Source organism: Anabrus simplex, chromosome 5 (assembly GCF_040414725.1).
Source record: "Anabrus simplex isolate iqAnaSimp1 chromosome 5, ASM4041472v1, whole genome shotgun sequence".
NCBI lineage: Eukaryota > Metazoa > Arthropoda > Insecta > Orthoptera > Tettigoniidae > Anabrus > Anabrus simplex.
The window spans coordinates 221,088,517-221,112,580 of record NC_090269.1 but is presented as its reverse complement, the minus strand read 5'-3'; the positions used below and the strand labels follow the sequence as shown (position 1 = coordinate 221,112,580).

The following is a 24,064-nucleotide window of genomic DNA, read 5'->3' as shown; positions in this document are numbered from 1 at the left end:
AACCCCTCTGAGGTCTGAAACCAAACTGATTTTCACCCAATTTACTCAGGGCCATTTTGCATCCTGCTTTTCAAAATTTCTGTGGACTGAAACCATACTGATTTCTAAAAGGCAATGGAGTATCTAATACAGTGAGTTTCTCTCATCGGTTGGCCTGAAGGCACGCCCAGCTTATCTACCTCCTGTTGACTCATCACTTCCTGTCACACAGCGCAGTGACGGCACGGGTATGCCCGCTCTTCACAGTTCAGGTCCATGCTTAGAATGTGTATTAAGTGTTGATCTGTCACTCCAACTGTTCTCAAGTTGTGAAGTGTTACTTCAGAGTATAATTCTCATAATGTCCCCACCTGTTCACACGATAGAGCATAGGGTATTTATGTATGATAATTATGTGAAAAGAGAGTCTTGCAGGGAAGTCATTAGGCAAATTGTAACACAGTTTCCAGGTGTACGCCCTCCACAGAGAGACTGTGTGGAAACTTGTAAACAAATTGAGAGGAACTGGTCCTCTACTCGATAAGAAGTGAAGTGTTAAAAAAAAAAAACTTAACGAGGAAAAAGTAAATGAAATTGCAGAAAGATTAGAACATACACCTACAAAATGCCTACGACAACTTGGACAAGAAGCTGAGGTTTCTAAGAGCTCAGGATGGCAGGCTACGAAAATGTTAAGATTGAAACCATACAAAGTAACTGTAGTAGACGAACTGCATCCACGTGATCATGATAAGCTGGTATGTTTTTGTAATTGGATGTTGCAAAACATTCATAATGAAATAATTGATCCAAGCTAAATATTTTTCTCTGATGAAACATGGTTCCATTTACATGGGTATGTTTCAATGCAGAATAACATATATTGGAATACAGAAAAAAAATCCATCACATACAAAAAAATTCCTCTACATGACAAATGGATCAGAGTATGGTGTGCAGTGAATGGATACAGAATTATAGGACCTATCTTTTTCCAGGGCACAATTAATGCACAAAGATAGAGGAATAGTATACTCAAACTATTTTTTGATGAAATGACTGACACTGACTGTCAAAATGGATATTTTCAGCAAGATGACACAGCACATACAGCTAATGACACATTCAACTTAATTGAGGAAATTTTTGAAGACCATGTTATTAGTACGGACTTATGGCTATCACGGTCCTGAGTTTTAACTGTTTGTGACTTTTATTTATGGGGGAGCTCAAGAAATAAAGTATAAGCAAGAAACCCTCACACATTGTAGGAACTGAAAGAACATTTCCATAGAAATAACCTCAATAACAAAAGAATCAGAGTGTGTGAATCAGAGTTTCCTAAGACAATGCCAGAAATGAGTGGATGCAGGAGGAGAACATTTTCAACATCTCCTGTCATAAGGTACAAGCTTCTTTTCTTAATTCATAATTACTAATTTTCTTAATACTTAATTTTAATTGTTATCTCATGTCATGCGCAGATAAAGTGCTGTCCTTGTTGCCATGCCATGGAGCGGGGAGTGATTAGTCAATGGGAGGCAGATAAGCTGGGCACACTTGCCAGCCAACCAATGAGAGAAACTCACTGTAGTTGTTGTAGTCCTTCTTGTTCTATTGCTTATAGATAGATGCAATTACTGCTATTGTCCAATCACAGGGTACCTTACATTCTATGCTAATCCTGTTACTCTGCGTACCCATTTGGTTCATGCCTTCCCAATACTGAATATTTCATCATTTGAGGCCTAATTTTGTCTATTCCTGCCATTTTCCTACAATGTATTTTATGTTTCTATAGTATACTGTACATTATTGGGATGATAATGTTCCTTTTCTCAGGTTAGGTGCTACATACTCTGAAAACCAGAAATGAGATACAAAAGTTGAGTATTTCTACACTCCCAGAAAAAATGCTATTGAATTTAGACAGTCATAGCGCGCAACGGAGCGCTGTTCTCACCTCAACTCCAAGATCACGTGCCGCAGTCAGCTCTCCATCTCGCGCTGTGATTACCTAATTTCAACGTGTTCTTTCTGAAATTAAACTATAATTTTATATAGGAAGTTTCAGCAAGAGATCAGAAACATGAATGAAAAATACTTTAGTAAATATATCATTGCATGCTATCAGATGATATTTCTTACATCATAGTGTATTATATAAAATGATAAAATCAGTATAAAAATCTGTGAAATAAAGTTTACAGCAAACATGGGTTCTCTGTATTTAAAACATTAATAATTATTATTTTAGCAACATGAAAGGAATTTCATTTTGTATAGAAGTATATGTTTGTCATATATAAAGATATAACCAAAATGTTATTCTGGTACATTGATATTTTTTAGTTTGTTTAGTTACAAATTTTGTTGGGCTGGAACCTAGCTTGATACCCCAATTTTTTGGTACTTCTTATGAGTCATTGGGAGATGCTTGGTTCATAGGAGAGTGAATATTAACATAAAAACTTAAGGTACTTCATTAAATGTGATCTTTTGTAATAAAAGTTAGAAAATTATTATTGAGCTAATTCACAATTTTATTGCTATTTAAAAGTGTGCTATTTCCCAAGTTAGTACATTCTAAATCCAGTATTATATACTCCAATGTGCTTTCTTTATGTTATTATGCTTCATTTGTTATTATATATGCACTGTGTTTCTTTTTTTTTGCCTTATTGTTATTCCTTGCTGCTTCAGTTTGACAAAAATTGCCCAATTGTCTTTTACAACTAAATGATATCTATTTAATACATTATGTCAAATATTTTAAAACCATTAACAACATTGTTTTATAACTGTTAAGTTTTCAAAATACAGTACGTGTATGAAAACCGCATACCAGTACCTAAAGAACTTCGAGCCATCATGCCAAATAGTGACTTACATTTTTTAACAACTGCTGTAATACCTACCCACACTTTCTCAGGTCACTTAGTACAGTTCTGCTGGTCAGTTCAGGCCTAATGTAAAAAACCCTATTAATTTTGATGTTACCAGATTCTGTACAAAATTCTGAGGAAATCAAGTTCAAATGCAGCATGAGAAGACAAATAATACTACGGACTTAAAGATCATAACAGAAGGCTCATGTTCTATAAAGGGGAGAATTGTACATAGCAGTAGGCCTGCACAGAAACTGGTATCTTTACATATCTTTAGAGACTTTGAGTGACCAATTGATAAGATAAAAACTAAATCATTGCTGAAATGCAACCTGATTACAATTCTAGGTAATTAAGAAAACAAAATACTGTAGTAAGTTTTACGAATTAGATGAAGTATAACATCCTAATTACTCTGGCAATTTAATTCAAGTAACAATAAGATAACCTTACAATTGCAATAATAATTTTGTGTGGCTATTGCTAGCCTGGTGCAGCCCTTGTCAGGCAGACCTTCCAGTGAGGGTGGACAGCATCTGCCGTGAATGGGGAAACTCTGTGTTATTGTGGCAGAATATAGTGTTGTATGTGGTTTGTAAGTAGTAGGGATGTTGGGGACATTAAAAATACCTAGTCTCTTAGCCAGGGGTATTAACCATATTAAGGTTAAAATCTCCAACCTGGGGCCCTCTGAACCAAATGCACCTACACTGACCAGGACTTTAACTGTTGAGGAGCAAGGTTAAATAATTCTCCACTTACTAATCCCCTCACACCTTCCCATACAGGTTCACCGCTGATGGCATGTGAGCAGGCAACAGACAGTTCATTTCAAGACAGCATACAAGCTGCTTGCAATAATACAAGATCAGCACAGACGTAAGTACTCATATGTACTTTCTTTGAACACGAATCAGATTTATTTGACCTCGCTCCTCAGCAATTATTTTTTTCCTTTTCGGACTTCTTCTCTAACATCTTGCACTCTCGCACAGACAAGCCCACACCCAGTCTTCTACACCAAGCTATAGATTCAAATCAGCTCACTGGTCAAGGAACTTGAACTCCTCTCAAGTCTAATCACTCAAGTTTTGAACTATACTTAGTTATAGCAAGTTTACAAACCAACCTTACCAGATTGTTTGTAGGCCATAATGTCTTCAAACAACTTTTATAAATGACTTCTGCCACCAGTTATACATAGTCTTAACACTAATTGCATGCTAGTTGACAAAGGTAATGTTTCTAATCGGCATTGGACAGAATACATCACGAACTACGCAGTGCTGTTTAACGTGTGAATTTTAATGTATCCTTGTTTTATATTGTGAATACTTTGTCCTACTATTATGGCTGAAGATGTCGCAATGGGATGAAACATGTTCCATTTTACTAAAATAATGTTATTCTGCAAAGAATAAGAACAAAGTGTATTGTAAAGGTGGAATTTTACGTGAAAATGTCATAACGCAGCTGAAAGTTAAGTGATTGGAAAGGATGTCAAGCAGAAAGACACGGAGACACAGAACAACACAATTATCAATGAGCTGAAGAGAGGAATTTCAGATCAGGCCTATGAAACATTCACCAAAGTTCCGGTAATAATGATAAATCATTTCAAGAATAAATTAAACTAAAATATCATTACGATCCTTTCAAATTAAACCTGATTCCATATGTCAGGTACATGATTATGCACTTAAATATGGAACACACGGATATTATCATTTAAACTGAATATGGGAGAATGAACGACCCTTTTCTAGACTATATACAATATAAACAAAACTCTGATTGTGGACCTGTGTTCAAAAGGAGATAACTGGTAACACAGTTCAAAATAACAGATTACGCTAACTTAAGGTTGGCACTGTAGTCATGATTTCAAAGTAATGTTACTTCATAAGGATTAATTTCATTTACTTTCCAAACATAAAATAGTTTTGGTGCCAATATGGAAGAATGGAGAAGGAAATGGAATATATTAATCATTAGAACTAAATACATATGCAATTTTACTTTTTATATTTCTTTAATTTCTTTTGTTTAAAGGCTGCAAATTTTCAACTAAGTGTTTACTGAACAAGTGCTCAAAATACTACCTTTTCATTCCTGTAAGCAGTACCATTTGAAGTTAATGTGGATGCCATTTCCCTATATAGTGAAACTTTTTTGACATCAGATCAATTTGTATAGTATTTACGAAAGGTTCCATCTTAAGGTTTTATCTTAAGAAATGTAAGACATCAAACTTTCCTCTTGCATTATAGTGTATCAATTACATACCTTCGATAGGAACGAATATCCTCGGGCATTGGGCAGTCCTGCCATGACACAACAGCCAAGAGCACTGCGACTAAGATTCATGTCTTTCACAATGGTCCATTCATTCGTCTTTGGGTTATAGGATTCTACAAGTGAGATTGGCCTTGAACCTGAAACAAAACATTTGTCCTAGACATCCTGTACTAGTATACAGTGATAAATGGTATCTATCTGGTTTACAATGAATAAATTGATCAATAAGTTTCTGAATTAAAGGGGCTGAATATTTAGCTCATTAGCCTAAGAAATTAATAAACAGACTCTAAAATTAAAGATAATTTGGGGTAAGGTTGTGATGGTTATGTTGGTGGTGGGGGTTATTATTGTTTTAAGACAAAATACATCTAGGTAACCGTTCTCTGTTAACACTAATGAGAGAGAAAAAGGAAGAGGTTTGAGTTCAAAGAATGAAAATATTGGCAAAAGGAAGGGGAGGGCCATGAAAGACATGACAAAAGAAGACTCCCCAGGTCTCACAAACCTAATACTGTTGGGGTCAGAAGAAAACAAGAGTTGACCAAGCGAGATCAGGTAGGAAGGCCCACTTAGGGGAACTATGGTCTCCAACCCATGTTCCTAATTTCAAAGCCCTTAATCCCCCTTCGGTTCCCTTTTACAACAGGCTGGGGATAGCTTGGCTCACACCCGCAGGGGTAGACTCAGCTAGGGGACCCATGGGTGTCAACCCATACTCCCAAGATAAAAGCCCCTGGGTCCCCCTTTTAATCACCCTTTACTACAGGCACGGATACTGTGGGATGTATTCTACTGTCCCCGTTCAGTGCCCCCACAGTAGGGTCTTTAGTCATCTCTGCCACAGGAATTGTGCACAATAAGATGCAACACCTGCACTTCCACAAATGCAGAAGGCTGTCATTTTGAATACCGGTACTTGCTACATGACAAGACCCTTCCTATCATAGCAGTAGACATTAGTAGAACTTGACAACAGTCTGTCTCCTGATTAGTTAACTGCCACGATGAGTGAAATGTCAATAAATAATAACTAGGGGACCCATACTGCTCTGCAGCATTCATTATAAATTTGTCAGTTAACTCATCTTGATATGCCTGACATTGTCATATTGTTTTGCCTGCCCTATTCAATGGTTTTGTGAACATTTAATGAAGAGCACATTATGGTATGCACAGTTCATAGTCAGAATTCATCCATTCTGGTATCATCATGCCATCTGTTTGGTAAAAATCTATCCATATATTCACTTTTTTATCCTATAGATCTTGATGTAATGCTTGGTATTGTGTTATAGAAGACAATGATATTTTTTATCATGGTTCTGTATAGAACAGTTGTCTTGTGAGCTAATAGTTTGGTCTCGAAAGAGCACTTTTTGCCAGGCAGAGAAGTTTTTTAAGATACATGACCTTCACTCTTTCTAGTATATCTATGTTATCCTTCAATAGGTGTTCCCAGATAATGCCTCAGGTGTATGTCATGATGGGGTCTGTTTTTACATAGACTTTTCTCTCTCAGCAGCATGTAAGTTATTAGGAACACTCTGCCACCTGTTGAATATACCGTACTTGGAAGCTGGGAATGGTTAGAGTATCAAGGAGTACCTTGCAGGGAATAGTATTCTTCCATGATCAGAGGATGTGTATACTCTCTAGCTTGACAGGTAGTAATCAAACATGGATGCATAAAATGACATTACTAAGGATGAAAATTACACAGTACTAGCAGGTTCCCACTGGCTCCGCCTGCAGAGCACACAGTATAGTGTTGTTCGTTACTATCCTCATGAATGTATTTGTAAAGTTTCGAGTTAATGAAATAAAGCACATCATCTGCTGTGGTAATAGAATGTAATATTATGTCAACAAAACACTTGAAAATACATCACACAAAGAAATTTAATTAAACGTTCCTTGGAACAACACTACACGCCGAACTGTTAAAAAGTCCTTCAAAGATCTTCATCATGGAGACAAATGTACTCATAACTTTTCTCAGAATCTACCAATTTAAGTAGGTGTTACCTCAAAAAAAAGTGCTTGATCCACTGAGTGTTTTTAGACCAAAACAAACTGTGTACCTCAATTAGAACGAAAGATATGAATGTTTCAATGAGGAAAAAAAGTTGAAGAAATAAGACGTCAAATTGAATGTGCACTCATAACTTTCCGCAAAATCAACCAATTTGAATAGTTAAGAGCTGAAATGAAAGAGCTTGATCCACTGAGTGCTCTTAGGCCAAAATGAACTCCGCACCTCAATTAGAACCAAAGATATGATTGCTTCAAAGAGACAAAAAATTAAAAAAATCAAATAATTTGAGGAAGGCAGAAGTTAAGTAATCTATAGTACCTGATAACGAAACTGTGCATGAATACTTTTCACTTTTAAAAAAATGAAGGAAATCGACCGGATAGAATGATCAGACTGACTGACTTTAATTTTCATAAATTTTTTTAATATATAGATATGAGATTATTAATGAAAGTGTTAGTCGCTTACCAACCTGCTAAGTAGAGAATGTTTTGCAGTTACGGAAAGCCTTTGCCCGCAGTTATTGGAGTGATCATTTAACGGTTTGATTTCATGATTACTCAAAGTTGGCTGAACATAAAGAGACCTATCAGTGTCTCATGATTCACTGGCAGGTAATTCTGGAGAGAATAAAACAAAAATGAAGCAAATCGGTTCAGTAGAATGGACAGACAGATTTGCCAAAGATGTTTTTAGTCAACTCTTTTAATATATATTGTTACCGCGTTTTTGTGGTAGCTAAGCATGAAAGAAGGTGCTGGGTGGTGAATAGGTCTCAAGCTACTAAAGAGAAATTAAATTTTAAAATTTAACAAGGTTATATTTTCTTTTCAAAATTAGGTAACAACAAATAGAACAGGTACTTAGTAGCCGAAATACAACTTGAAATGTACAATTACAGGGATTAAAGAGTTTGGGCTTCGAGCCCTGAAAACACAATTCTTGAGCAACTAGCTCAACTTTACGATATACCAATTTCAACAAAAGGGGCAGAAGACCCCACTCAAACCCTGGAGCCCAAGCTCCAAATTACACAGCAAAGCCTCCTCGAGGCATACAACTCTCAGTTTTAGAAAAGAGCCACTCGCTCTTAAAGTTAAGCCTCTCCCAGACCACACCAAACTCAACTTTCAAGTTGTCCTCAAAGGACATATACACAGGGGTAAAATACCCAACCTACTGAGGTCTATTAGGTGAGAAAAGATTAATACATGACCTCTAAAATACAACTTGAGAGGAGGCGAACTTGCACTCCTAATACACTTTGCTTTTAAAACCTAATCTGGCTCTGGGCCACTAACGCAAGGGCTAATCCCATACTACAGAGGTGACTTAGAGAAGAACACTTTACATTACATAAACGAAGAAAAGTTTGAGAAAATAAGTTCACCTCAAAACGAATGTGAGTGGGAGCTCGAGAGGGTTAGCACTCTCTATCCCAATATGTAACTTTACAAGAAAAGAAGAAAAGAGTAGTTACATTTTAGGAAAAGGTTACATGATGGAAAACGCTTCGAACCCGCCGCGAGAGTTAAACTGCCGACCTAGCAAGAAAAGAAGATATTAATAGGCCATTACCTGGTAGTAGATCGCTGCCGAGGAAAGAGGCGCTTCCCGCCTCCTGCAATGAACTTAATACACTGAAAGATGGAACAGAAGTGGCCCGGAGACCCCAAAATCAGCAGTTTATATCCTCTCGCGGAAGATTCTAGGCGTTAGGGGAAATAAAACACCCTCCCTCACAGTTTTTATTGGTTCGGGAAAAGAAACCCCTACATAGAGGGAAAAGAAACACATTATTGGTGGAAAATTAATTAAAGAAATTCGGGATTGGCTAGATCCAAACTAAGGGGAAAAAGAGGGGTATACAGCCAACTTAAACAATGACAGAAGGAAATTTAACAAAGAACAAACTCTTGAAATAAAAATTTCTCCAACAACATAGTTCTTTAACTCCGCACTAGGTCGCACTATTGTTGATCTTCAGTAGTGTCCTCTAGAAGAGAAAGTTCACACTTCTTACTTCAAGCGAAACAAAAACACATCAAAAGTGACACAGTTCAAAAACTCAAAATTTTCCACGTGGTGACATCTTCTGAGAAAGTAGAGAATCAATAGAATAGATAAAGTTCAACCTTCCTCCAGAAGAGGAGTTTCAACTGGCGCAACTTTTAAATAAACAGAGTAGAGGTGTACCGCCCGGTACAGACCTCCCCCCCCAAAAGTTCCTCCAAGGGGTAACACAGAAGAACATAAACTTTGTTTCCAAAATAAGGTCCAAGTTTTGATGTTGATATTAAGATTAATTGCGGAAGCATTTATAAGATTTTAGTAATTTGGTTGCAATTTCAAAATTTTGTTGTTGCCGGTGCAGTAAAGTTTTTCTGTTGTAGTAGTTGAATTTCTGAAGATAAACCTTTAATGCTTAAAAGTGAAGAAAAGTTTTGCAATGTCCACCAAATATTGTTGTTAAATTCCCAAATGTAATTATTGCTTATGGTGACTGTCCATGTAGTTGATGTAGATTGAGTCGGATGGCCAGACCGGCCGTTGCAGCTTGCGTCCAACGGAGGCCGCTCGGACCCCTCAAGTACCCTGAGATACCGCTCGCCCGCACTATGAGGGGAGCAAAGGTGTTGAAGTACGCCGCGCCCGCGGTGAACAGATACAGGCTGCGGGCATGTAGCAGGTCGTGCGCCGCACATCAGCCTTGGCCGGGAGGTGAGCTCCGGCTCGCCGTGCACATGTCGTCCTCGCTGGAGAGGAGGGGGCCCATCCCCCTCCCCAGTCGCTGCACGGCGCTGCGCGGCTGCGGGGGCGCTGAAACATTAAAGCTAGGCGGCAGAATTGTGTTGGACAATTATTTTCTTTGAGGGTACAGGCTTGTAGAGAGAGTGAGGGGCCAGCGGCGTGCAGATATTCATGGTATTCATTAAGCCACTGTGTAGAGTGGAGCAGGAGACGGGAGCGTGGTAATGGCCGTGGCAAGAACAGGATGGCAGTTTAACGGGTCGGGGCAGGTTTTACATAAGGCTTACATCTAAAACCAAAATATTACAGAAGGGGCAGAATGCCTTAAAAGTGAAACTCAAAAAAAAATATAACCTTCATATCCTTTCAAAATAATATGGAGCAAGTTAACACAGAAATTACACCGGTTTCACCTGGGACAGGTGAACTCTAAATATCCTCTCGGTGGCTGGATTACTTAGCAATAAGGTAACCGGCGTAAGAAAATCGAGAATGATACAAGGCCCATGAAATCTGGGGGCAAGCTTGCCCGCGGGAACAAAATTTTTGACCATAACCTGGTCACCTACCTTCAACGTGGTGGGTCTCCGTCCACGATCATACCTTTCCCTAACCTTTTCATGAGACACTTTAAGATTAGCTTTAGCCTTCTTCCAAAGATCTTTAATGTTGTCCGGATCTATTGTCTCGGGCAGAATGTCATTCAGAGACCAGAGGTTAGAGAGCGGCGTGTTGGGAACGAACTTAAACATCAAAGAAGCTGGAGTAAATTTGTGAGATTCATGAACCGCCGAATTCAAAGCAAAAGCTAACCAATGCAGGGACGTGTCCCACCTAGAATGATCTTCATGATGATAGGCAATAAGTGCGGACCTGAGATTGCGGTTAACCCGTTCAGCCAGAGATGGTTGAGGGTAATAAGCAGATGTAGTTACATGAGAGATGGACAAGTCAAAACAGAATTTACGAAACAGATTTGATGTAAAAGCTTTAGCATTATCAGATACAATGTATTGGCACGGACCAAAAGAAGCAAAAATGGAATTTAGGCAAGTAATGGTGGACTGAGCGGTAGCCAGCTTAGTCGGAAATAACCAGGAAAATCTTGTAAAACCATCTACACACACAAAGATGAACTTGTTGGTATTACCCTTTGACTGGGGGAAGGGTCCCACATAATCGATATACAGGCGTTCCATGGGGCGCGACGCTTGATGAGAAGACAAAAGGCCTACTTTAGTGGACATGGTGGGTTTACTGATCAAACAAGATTTACAAGCTTTTACAAGTTCTCGAATTTCACCGTCCATACCTTTCCATATGAACATTTCACGAATCTTTTCACGAGTTTTAAAGATTCCAAGATGCCCCCCCAATGGGGTCTCATGATAGTATTTGAAGATCATAGGTACAAGAACCGCTGGAACAACAACTTTCATCAACTTATCATGCCTCGAAGGGCAACATAGAACACCATTCCTCAGAACATAAGGGACAACATGTTCCCCAGAAGAAAGGGTTTCCATTATAGGAGCCAGCGTCGGATCTTCACGTTGGTATTTCTCAATATCCCTAAAAAGCATGGGAGCACCTGTTAAGATGGCATTAACACCAGATAGTATGGACTCGGAAGGTGATGAACTATCGACCTGTTCGTGGGTCTCGACGTCGTTATGAAACATACGGCTGAGTCCATCAGCAACAACATTTTCGGTACCTCTGATATGTCGTACATCAAATTGGAAGGCAGAAATACGGATGGCCCAACGGGCTATACGACCAGTACGACGCGGCCTACCTAAGACCCAGCTTAAGGCTTGATTATCTGTCTCCAGGTCGAATTTGACATGTTCCAGATAGAGACGGAACTTTTCTAAGGCGAATAAGACTGCCAACCCTTCGAGCTCATAGATGGAATACTTGGCTTCTTGAACCGATAGAGTCCTAGATGCATAGGCGATGGGACGCCTCCCTAGTTCAGTCTCTTGAAGAAGGACTGCAGCTACAGCTGACGACGACGCGTCCGTTTGGACGATGAATTTCTTCGAGAAATCAGGCATAGCAAGTACAGGGGCATTACAGAGAGCTAATTTAAGATCTTCGAAAGCGGCTTGTTGAGAAGGTCCCCACTCGAATTTGATGCCTTTCCTACGAAGAAGGTTTAAGGGCGCCGCTCTATTAGCGAAGTTAGGAATAAACTTCCTGAAGAAATTCACCATACCAATGAATCTAGCGATACCTTTGATGTCCTTAGGAGGTTTAAAATCACGGATGGCCTGTGTTCTAGAATGATCGACTGCTACACCATCAGGTGACACAATATGCCCTAGGAATGACATAGAGGGCTTAGCAAAGGCAACCTTGAACAACTTAACAGTTAACCCAGCCTTACGAAGGCGATTGAGAACTTCTCGCAAATGATCTAGATGTTCTTCAAAGGTTTCGGAAAATACGACGACATCATCCAAGTAGTGATATAAGTACTCAAATTTGATGTCGGAAAAGACCCTATCTAGTAGCCTAGTGAGCACAGCTGCCCCCGTGGGGAGCCCGAAAGGCACGCGGTTGTATTCATATAAATTCCAGTCCGTGGCAAACGCTGTAAGATGTTTAGACTCTTCGGCAAGGGGAATTTGATTATAGGCCTGATTCAAGTCCAAGATGGTGAAGAACTTGGCCTTACGAAACCATGAAAAGCAAGAATGAAGGTCGGGAAGGGGCACAGATTGCAACACCACCTTCCGATTGAGAGCCCTGTAATCAATGACAGGCCTGAAGCCTCCTTGGGGTTTCGGGACTAGAAAAATAGGCGAAGAATACGCTGACTTAGAGGGCCTAATAATACCATCCTTCAACATCTGATCGATGATTTCTTTCAGAGCCTTCATTTTAGGTGGAGATAGCCTATACGGTGGAAAACGGACAGGAATCGAATCCGTAACCTCAATTTTGTATTCAATAAGGTCAGTAACACCAAGAGTATCAGAGAACACCTCGGGAAACGACTGACACAGTTTCCGAATACTATCAGCCTGCTCCTCAGGTAGATGTCTAAGGTCTAACAACATCTCATCCTGGGTAGGCGAAATAGATGAACATGATACAGAATTACACTTTAACAAGGGAATTCTACAATTGGACGCAAATTTGAATATGCACGACCTACTCTGGAGATCGAGCACAAGACCAGTGTGAGAAATGAAGTCCGCTCCCAATATGATGGGGCAAGACAAACGCTTGGCCACAAACAATTTGATCTTCCATGTAAACTTAAAAACCCGAATTTTGACATGTATGGAACCTAGAATTTCTAATGGAGATGAATTAGCCGAAACATATTGAACAGGAGAAGAGACATAGTCAGGGAGCTTACAAACAGATTTCAATTTAGAATACCAATCAGCCGAAATAATGGAACAAACACTGCCTGAATCTAAGAGAGCTGTTATAGGCTCGTTATTTAACTCAATCTTAAGAAAAGGAACAGGTGCGGGGGTATCCGCCGCAATCCTAAGACACTCTTTAGGGCATTCAAAAGATGAATTTGAAGGCTGGTCGTTCTCTGCATTTACAACCTGTTTACTAGGGGCTAAGTCTCGGGAAGATGGATTAGTCGGCTCAGCCGACGCCACTAGTCACTTTTTATTATTGGAATAGCTGGAATTTGCACCAGAAGTTGAGCAGGAGGGGGTGCTATTTGAGTTTGGGCAATTCTTGGCGATATGTGAGAAGGCCCCACACTTAAAACAGCCTTGTGATGACCCTACTTCATTCCTTGTCCCACTTGACTTGATCAGAGGACACTTATTCCGCAGATGGTCAGGCGACCCACAAGCATAACATTTACGGGGATTGACTGGTCGGCGAGGTGGAGGCCGAGTGTTACTAAAGGAAGGCGGGGGTTCTTTCGCCACACGCAAGGAATCGGCATACCTAACTCCTTCCGCAGAGACGGCTAATGCTTCCAGTTCAGAGAAGGTTTGCGGGCACGCCGCGAAACACAAATATGACCTGTAGGGTGGTGAAATCCCTTCAACAATAGCTTGCACGATCTGATCCTCAGGGAAGTGGAGAGCAAACACCCTAGTATAAAACTTAATATCTTGGATGAAGTCTGCCAGGTTTTCATCCAAGCGCTGTACCCGATAATAGTATTTCTGAATAAGGGAGGACCTGGCCCTAGCCGGGATGAAGTTAGCTAGCAAATGGGCGTGGAAATCCTCAATAGAAGATTGCTCGGCAATGGCTCTAACTATTTTGTCAGATAGAACACCAATAGCATAAGGATAGATAATTTGCAAAATTTGACATGGGGAAAGAGAAAACACAAGGGCATGATCCTGAAATTCCACTAGAAATCTTAAAAATGAAATTACGTCACTGGTGGTGTTGACGGAAAACTTAGAGATACCTCTAAGCAACATTGCCAATGGATGAGGCAAGCTGCTGAACCCAGGTGACATAGTCGTTAAAGGTTTCAAGGGCAAAGAAGTTAATTCAGAGCGGATTTTACTCAATGACGCACGGCGTTCAGATTCGTTGTTCGATGGGGCAGAGATAGTTTGAGCAGCAACGGTTATCCTATTGACTTCTCCCTGAGGAGGCTCTTCCTCGTTACCTACATTCACCGTGGCGGGTTGATCAGTTTTGGGAGGAGCTTCGCCGGTTAGCAATTGAGTGACCTTACTAGACAATTCAGAAATAGTTTCAAGGAGCGTATTAGCTTGCTTCCTCTGAACGTCATTCACCTTTAGAGACAATAGATCATTAACTCTATTTGCAAAGTGATACAGCCTGCCTTGCACACGCTTAATTTGATTAGGAGATGGATCGTTTTCATCAAAAAAGCTGACTACCGATGCTAGCCCAGTAATATTCTCGACAATCGTGGAAAGAGAGTCGTCAATTTCTTTCTCTCCCAAATTGGGGATGGAAATGGGCAAATCAAGGGACTCTCTAAGCTTGTTAGTGTCTATTGCAACCGTGCCTCCAGATTGAACGTTTCTGATAGTTAACTCATATATCAACTCCTCTTTGCGCAAGTAGTTAAGGAGGAGAACATCGCGAGGGCCGGGCATGATGACAGAACAATTTTGAAAAACTCAAAAAATTCCAGCAACTGAGAAAATTGTTAGAATTCGAATCAAAGCAATGTTTAGCCGTCAAAAGGGGCTAAATTGAGACCCATTCAACCACGCTCTGCTACCACTTGTTACCGCGTTTTTGTGGTAGCTAAGCATGAAAGAAGGTACTGGGTGGTGAATAGGTCTCAAGCTACTAAAGAGAAATTAAATTTTAAAATTTAACAAGGTTATATTTTCTTTTCAAAATTAGGTAACAACAAATAGAACAGGTACTTAGTAGCCGAAATACAACTTGAAATGTACAATTACAGGGATTAAAGAGTTTGGGCTTCGAGCCCTGAAAACACAATTCTTGAGCAACTAGCTCAACTTTACGATATACCAATTTCAACAAAAGGGGCAGAAGACCCCACTCAAACCCTGGAGCCCAAGCTCCAAATTACACAGCAAAGCCTCCTCGAGGCATACAACTCTCAGTTTTAGAAAAGAGCCACTCGCTCTTAAAGTTAAGCCTCTCCCAGACCACACCAAACTCAACTTTCAAGTTGTCCTCAAAGGACATATACACAGGGGTAAAATACCCAACCTACTGAGGTCTATTAGGTGAGAAAAGATTAATACATGACCTCTAAAATACAACTTGAGAGGAGGCGAACTTGCACTCCTAATACACTTTGCTTTTAAAACCTAATCTGGCTCTGGGCCACTAACGCAAGGGCTAATCCCATACTACAGAGGTGACTTAGAGAAGAACACTTTACATTACATAAACGAAGAAAAGTTTGAGAAAATAAGTTCACCTCAAAACGAATGTGAGTGGGAGCTCGAGAGGGTTAGCACTCTCTATCCCAATATGTAACTTTACAAGAAAAGAAGAAAAGAGTAGTTACATTTTAGGAAAAGGTTACATGATGGAAAACGCTTCGAACCCGCCGCGAGAGTTAAACTGCCGACCTAGCAAGAAAAGAAGATATTAATAGGCCATTACCTGGTAGTAGATCGCTGCCGAGGAAAGAGGCGCTTCCCGCCTCCTGCAATGAACTTAATACACTGAAAGATGGAACAGAAGTGGCCCGGAGACCCCAAAATCAGCAGTTTATATCCTCTCGCGGAAGATTCTAGGCGTTAGGGGAAATAAAACACCCTCCCTCAAAGTTTTTATTGGTTCGGGAAAAGAAACCCCTACATAGAGGAAAAAGAAACACATTATTGGTGGAAAATTAATTAAAGAAATTCGGGATTGGCTAGATCCAAACTAAGGGGAAAAAGAGGGGTATACAGCCAACTTAAACAATGACAGAAGGAAATTTAACAAAGAACAAACTCTTGAAATAAAAATTTCTCCAACAACATAGTTCTTTAACTCCGCACTAGGTCGCACTATTGTTGATCTTCAGTAGTGTCCTCTAGAAGAGAAAGTTCACACTTCTTACTTCAAGCGAAACAAAAACACATCAAAAGTGACACAGTTCAAAAACTCAAAATTTTCCACGTGGTGACATCTTCTGAGAAAGTAGAGAATCAATAGAATAGATAAAGTTCAACCTTCCTCCAGAAGAGGAGTTTCAACTGGCGCAACTTTTAAATAAACAGAGTAGAGGTGTACCGCCCGGTACATATATAATAATAGAAGACCCATGCTGCTCTGCAGCATTCATTATAAATAGGTCAGATAACGTGTCTTGATATAAAATTACTCCATGTGCTGCCTGGGTACTTTTTTGGACTTTTACTTTTGGGATTTGTATTATGTGTTCATTATGTTTGAAGTGAATTTTTGTAGATACATTTATTGTGACAATGAATGATATTTTATGAACTTTTTTTTTTGTTTTTTGTTTTATATTGCACCAACACAGATAGGTCTTATGGTGACAATGAGATAGTAAACGGCTAAGAGAGGGAAGGAAGTAACCGTGGTCTTAATTAAGGTACAGTCCCAGTATTTGCCTGGTGTGAAAGTGGGAAACCATGGAAAACCATCTCCAAGGCTGCTAACAGTGGGGTTTGAACCCACTTTCTCCCAAATGCAACCTGAGAGCTATGTGACCCAAGCCGCAAAGCCACTTACTCGGTTTTAAAAACCTTTGTCTGTGATGTAGCCACTATAATATGTCACATTTTCATCATAAACAGTGCCACAAATAGAATTTTGTTGGAAAAACTCCAAATGTGTCACCAGAGATCTCTTACATGCTAACACCTTATGACATGAAGTATAGAATGGAGTTTTATTCCACCTTTCAAATATCTAACTACCTCTGCCAGGTGTGAGCCAATCATTTTGGGATCCAGAGTCCAACACTCAACCAGTTATTCAAAGAGGAAGCTATTGTAAAATGTGTATTACAGTATGCAGTGTTAATGGCATATAAATAAAATAGAGGGAATTTATTGTATTGTAGTATCCTGCAAAATAATCTTACTATTTATATGGAAAAATGAATGTTGCCAGTTACTTAAAGTTTTCTGTGTTGTAATCTTACCATCAAAGCCTCCAACTACAAATATCATATCATCTAGCACAGCGGCTCCAAAGTTGCTACGTGGGGTGACCATGTCAGATATTTCATGCCATCCATCCAGACGAATGGGATCTAACTTCTCACCTAAAACATACAGAAAATTCTCAAACTAATGGTATGACAATAGTGATTACGACAGTTTCAATTTTCAAATATTTCCTAATGTTTTCTAACTCACTGAACCCATTGGTCCTTGTGGAAATAGCACACACTTTTAGTATTGTAAACTTGATATAGTAGATGCGCGTATGGCCTTAAGGCGCACATTCTCAAATAAAGTAGAAGATGGATCATTTAATGTTAAATTGTTTGATATTTAACACATAGGATTGTACATTATTATTTATTTTATGCAGTTAATATTATGTAATAGGTCATTCTAATAAACTACAAAATGAGTTGGGAACAAACTCGCTTTGTTCCACAACTGGGTACTGCGTACCGCACTGAGTTCTTGGAGTTCGTGTGTGTTGTCTGGAACCCGCACTCAACCTCAATGTTGTTTGTAATGGGAGTGGTGTGGAGAGAAACAGTGATTGAGCAGTGGGGATGCCAAGAAAAACCGCTGTCTTGGGTGTGGCTTTAGTCCCGCACAGCTCTCTGTGGCATTAATACAACGCACAATCTTTCCCTGCTTTGTTTAACTGGTAAGGAACAGCATCAGTGCAACTGCAGTGATTTTAATTTATTGTTGGTGTGTTTATATGCATTTTGCTGACAATTCATAAGTGTATAATCATACCGACACTGATTATCTGATAGTGGAAAAGCTTTATGTTTAGGACATTTACGATAGCATACCTATGCATTCCTTGACTGCATGTGAAAACTTTTTGGGAAAATAGAGAATTCACAGAACTAATGTAAATAAATACAATGAGGAAGTATAGAAGAACAGGGAGGAGCTCAGGAAATTAGCTGATACTGTTTGCTTCTTGGCTAAACAAGTACTTCCTTTGAGGGGTCATGGTGAAACAGACAAGATTAAGAACAAGGGAAATTACTTGGAATTTCAGGGGGTACTCAAAGCATATGATCCTGTTCTGGATGCTCAAGACATGGTTCAGTTCCAACATTTTATTTTCTTCAGCTTTTGCATCATCACAAGTTTAATAACTACAAAGTAACATTTCCAGATGAACTTCTAGACTCCTTAAAACTTGTGTATGGGTCCTTATTTGACTTCATAAGACTAGTAAACTGACAGCTATATACCGTAATATTCAAGTATAGAATTCTGAGGTTTGCCTGTATACAAGTTTCTGATTTCACTGAGAACAATGACTTAATTTTGGGATTTCAAGAATTAGTGAACAAGTTAGCAGAGCTGATTCTAACCATACTGAATACCTACAACTAGTTCTGCTGGATGCTTGTTTTCAACTCTGAGACGCATACACACATATCAAAGGTGCACGCGAGGTCAGGATAGACTTAGTCATGTTAGTATTACAGCAATTGAAAAAGATGTGTTTCAAGAACTAAGACTAAAAGATACATTCTATCACAAAGGCATAGAAAAGTTTTCGTTCAAAGAGAGAAGACTTGAACTAATGTATGTAACCTAACCTAATAATTCATTTATATTTTAAGTCCCATAAATGTATTATGTAAAAATAACTACTGTAATGTATGGCACCAATTTTAATAATATTATCTTTCAGTTTTCCTCTTTTAACATTGAATACTCCTATAAGGAATGTATCCATGTACATTGTGTTAAATTATGTGAATTATTTAATAATCAAATTATAGTAAAATTACTGAGAACCTAAATTTTCTAAAGGCCACTAGCAGCAGACCTCATTATTAAGGTTAGGATATGCCGCTGATTTAGTATCATAATGCATGGCAAAGAACAAGCAAGTGGCAAATTAAGTCATATATAGAAAGGTGGAAACATGAATAAGAATGCATAATAGGGTAAATAGGAGGGCTCTCTTCTCATCAGCTGCAGTTTTCTTACATCTATTTCTACCAAGATTAAAAAAGCAGCACGACCGGATGGAATTTTTCCGGAACATCTGAAAGAATCTGCAGATATTCTGATAGACCTATGGGTGTCCCTATTAAACAAATGTTTTCAAACAGGGGAAATACCAGAAAAATGGAGGACAGCAACCATGAAAATTTTTTACAAAGGAAAAGGATCATTTGACAACCCAGATTCCTACCGAGGAATTGTGCTGGAGGATGTCCTTTTTAAGGTATTCACATGTATCATCAACGAAAGGCTTAATATACTAATTGATCCTTATCTACCAGACTCCCAGTTTGGTTTTAGGAAACAGAGGAGCACAATACAGGCCGTGAAACTTCTAATGCAGGATATAGAAGAAGCGTTGCGACATCCCAAGGGAAAGTACTATGCAGTATTCATAGATTACAGAAAAGCCTTTGACCTAGTGAACAGAAGAACGCTAATGGAAAAGTTGAGAGACATCATAGGGGAAAGCCACCCACTCACCTTGATAATACAAAACATCATGAGAGATAATTACATTGAAATTAGTAACAATGATATAAGATCAAGGAAAATAAGGCAAACCAACGGTGTCAAGCAGGGTGGTCCTATCAGTCCTACTCTGTTTAATATACTAAAGGCAGATGTCAAATCAATTATAAACAATAATTTGAAGGCTACTTTGATCATGGATGCAGATGACATGATGATTGGATCATCAAACAAAGAAGAAGTGAAAACAGCAATCGCTGAACTAGAGAAATGGTCTGAGGTGAATCATCTTAATATAAATAAGGAGAAAACTCTCCAAATGGTATTCAGAAAAGGAGGGAAACAAGCAGCAAAAGACAATATAATGTTAGAAGGTGTACCGCTTCAAGTTGTTAAGAAATACAAGTACTTAGGAATCACCATGCAACCGACAGGAAGTTCTTTCAGGATACATAGTCAGGAAAAATCCGCAGCGACCATCAGAGCCACTTATAAAATAAGAAATATAACTCAGCTGTCAACTGATACGGAGATGAAACTCTTTCATAGTGCAATAGAGCCAATAGTCACCTATGGTATTGAAATAATATGGGAAAAGCTGTCATTTAGTGATTTAACAGAAATTGAGAGGGTGAAGGCATATTTCATGAAGAGAGTTATGGGTGTGAGCAAGGCATCCCCTTCTAGGCTAGTTTACGTTTGTGGCGGCATCAGGAAGAATGAACTCGCCCCACATACAGAACACACCCTTGTGCACGATGCAACATTGCATCAGGGTATAGCTTGCTAAACTAGCGTCATTCGGCTGCGTGGAGTGAGCATGAGCATCACGCCTGTTTGTGTCTTGTTGGTGTAATCAGTGTAACCTATCTCACATGCAAAGGTGTACTAAAACTGTGTGTGGTGTAAATAAATCTTATTATCCATGAGGGCTGGTTTATTTATGAACGATGTGGAGCTGCCTACAACCAAGACTCCATAAATGGTGACCCCGAGTATGGAGAACACACTCATACCATAACCTATCTTGGACCACGTGCTTCACCACAGATCACGGTATGTTACCACACTTTATTTCAAAGAGGCATTAGACTGTTTACTTCATTGGAACTACCACCTCTTCCGAGTATGAAACCAATTCGACAAATGACAAAAACAGTCGCCAGAATCCTAACGGCCGTCGGTGATACGCATCGCTTCAGTCCGCACGCGACAACTTTACGCCGCTTCTCTTTGTTACGCCGCATCTGCTAATCTTCAAGAACGCAACACATCATCTAAAAAAACTTGTATGTATATAACCTACGTTTTACTTGTTCCGGAATATTGCAAATTATTCACAACATAAATTCGTTGTGAAGTTGTACGGACATCACAAAGAAATGTATAGGCCTACAGTGGACAGTACCTAGTTTTCTAACCATAGTTACATTCTTGGTGTTAAATTGATGTACGTAATCCAGCAATCTTCTGTGCAATTTTCTTTCTCTTTTTGATAATTAAGGCCTAAGATACAGACTACTCCACAACATAGGCCTACCCTATTTGCTGTTCAAACAAGTAAAATTACTTTAAAATAACCTACTTCTCATGCATTACAACTGCTTGAATTGTTGTACTATATATATATATAAATCGTAATCGTGCCTTTTAGTGGTTTCTAAGTTGTTACATTACAGGTATAACATACAGTTGCATTATATGGACATTCCTCAAGACTTAAAATGGACATTGGAACCCACGGTTTATGCTTAATATTTTCATTTATAACCAAAATCAGTGTGTAACATCTGCAAGATTATTTTGTTAACTTATAGTTTATATGTTTGTGAATCTCTTATCATATGCTAGGCCTACCTGCATAATATTTCTTTTCCAGCTAACCTATAAGATTGTTTCAAACCATTTGTAAATTTGTGCTTGTGTTGCTCATCCTCACATCTTCATTCACTTACACTCACAACTACACATCGTACCTCTGACTACTTCTTTGTCACCTTGTCCGGTATTTTCAGAATTCTTTTTCTCCTTGCCCTTGTGTTGTGTACCCATCTTGATTATGGCGGAGGATCGATTAAAAGCTTTGGAGGAACAAAATAACAACTTGCAGAACCAACTCCAACAACTTATTGCTTTGACGAAGCCTTTGCAAGAGCAGAACGAAGCATTACTAGCCCGGCTCCAGGAGCATGAGTCTACTGGTACCGATGCTACATCTAGCAATGTTGGCCAAGTTGCCAAAATCTCTGCAAAGCTACCACCGTTTTGGTATGACAGACCAACTGTTTGGTTCGCACAGGTTGAGACTCAATTCAGGCTCACAGGCATCACGGCCGACCAGACTAAATTTGATAATGTAATTTCACAGCTTGACACCAAGGTCATAGCCGAGGTAAAAGACATTGTCATTAACCCTCCTACCACAGGACGTTACGAAAAACTAAAATCTGAACTAGTCCGTCGTCTTTCCGTATCCAAAGAGCAACGAGTTCGCCAACTTCTTGGTGACGAAGAACTCGGTGATAGGAAACCATCACAATTTTTACGTCACTTAAAGTCATTAGCCGGTAGCTCACTTCATGACGAAAGTATATTAAAACAACTTTTCATGCGTCGACTACCCCAGCACTTGCAGGCTATATTAGCGGCCCAGTTAATGCCTCTAGCTGATATAGCAGAGCTTGCAGACAAGATCTTGGAACTTTTACCTACTGTCACACCACCATGTAGCCACTTGGCCGTACATGCTACAGCTGCGCCGAACACTTTAGCTGCCCAGATGGAGGAATTGACACGTAAAGTCGATGCCCTGGCCCATAACCAGCCCCGAGGCAGGAGTCACAGTAAAAGGAGATCTAAAAGCCGTGACCGTTCCCTTACTCCACAGAGCCGGCTTTGTTGGTACCACAAAAAGTTCCAAGATAAAGCTGTAAAATGTACTAGTCCCTGTTCCTGGCAGGCGGAAAACGGAACGAACAGCCAGTGAAGACGGCAACTGTCTGTTCTACAACGGGCCGCCGTCTATTTTTGATCAGAATACCAAAGCAAAATTTCTGATTGACACCGGATCTGACCTTTGCTGTTTCCCGCGTAAGCTTCTGGGAAGCACTTGCAAAGCTTCTGGGTATGAGCTGAGCGCTGCAAACGGTAGTACAATCAGGACATACGGTAGCCTTTCCATGAACCTCAACCTTGGTTTACGTCGTGACTTTCGTTGGCAATTTGTCATTGCTGATGTTAGCACAGCCATCATTGGTTCTGATTTTCTGGCTTACTATAACTTACTCCCTGACTGCCGTAACAGATGCCTCCTCGACGGCACCACCGGCCTACACGTTAAGGCATCTGTAGCCTCTATCGAACAGGCCAGCGTAAAGACTGCTGCAGTATCCACCGACTCACCTTTCAGCATGTTGCTCGCTGAGTTTCAGTCCATTACTCGCCCACCTGGGATCCAACGTGATATTAAACACAATACTGTACATCACATTAGGACAACCGAAGGCCCACCAGTCTCTTGTCGACCTCGTCGTCTAGGACCCCAAAAATTGCAGATAGCGAAGAAAGAATTCGAGGACATAGTAAGGTGTGGTACAGCGAGACCTTCTAATAGCCCCTGGTCCTCACCCTTGCACCTTGCACCTAAGCGGGACAACTCATGGCATCCATGTGGCGATTACCGGGCATTGAATGCAAGAACAATACCCGACCGCTACCCGGTACGACACATAGGAGATTTTTGTGCTGGGTCAACCATTTTCAGTACATTTGACCTTATCAAGGCCTACCAACAGATTCCAATTCACCCCGGTGACATTTGCAAAACAGCCATAACAACCCCTTTTGGGCTGTTTGAATTTCCCTATATGTCGTTTGGGTTACGAAATGCTGGACAAACTTTCCAACGTTTTATGGATGAGGTCACTAGAGATTTAAACTTCTGTTTCCCGTATATCGACAATATTCTGGTGTTCTCACGGGATGCTGAAGAGCATATGCACCATCTCCGCATACTTTTCCAGAGATTAGCTGATTACGGTGTAGTC

At 39.8% G+C, this 24,064-nt stretch overlaps 1 protein-coding gene across 1 annotated transcript in view; it reads right to left on the bottom strand.

The window, feature by feature from the left end:
• LOC136874450 (kelch-like protein 10) overlaps positions 1-24,064 on the bottom strand; it is an 85,326-nt gene that overhangs the window by 5,471 nt on the left and 55,791 nt on the right. Inside the window, exons 7-8 of the mRNA XM_068227808.1 lie at positions 17,525-17,647; positions 5,154-5,302 (exon numbers count right to left, since the gene is read on the bottom strand). Of these exons, the coding sequence (XP_068083909.1) occupies positions 5,154-5,302; positions 17,525-17,647 (272 nt within the window). The remainder of the gene's footprint in view (positions 1-5,153; positions 5,303-17,524; positions 17,648-24,064) is intronic.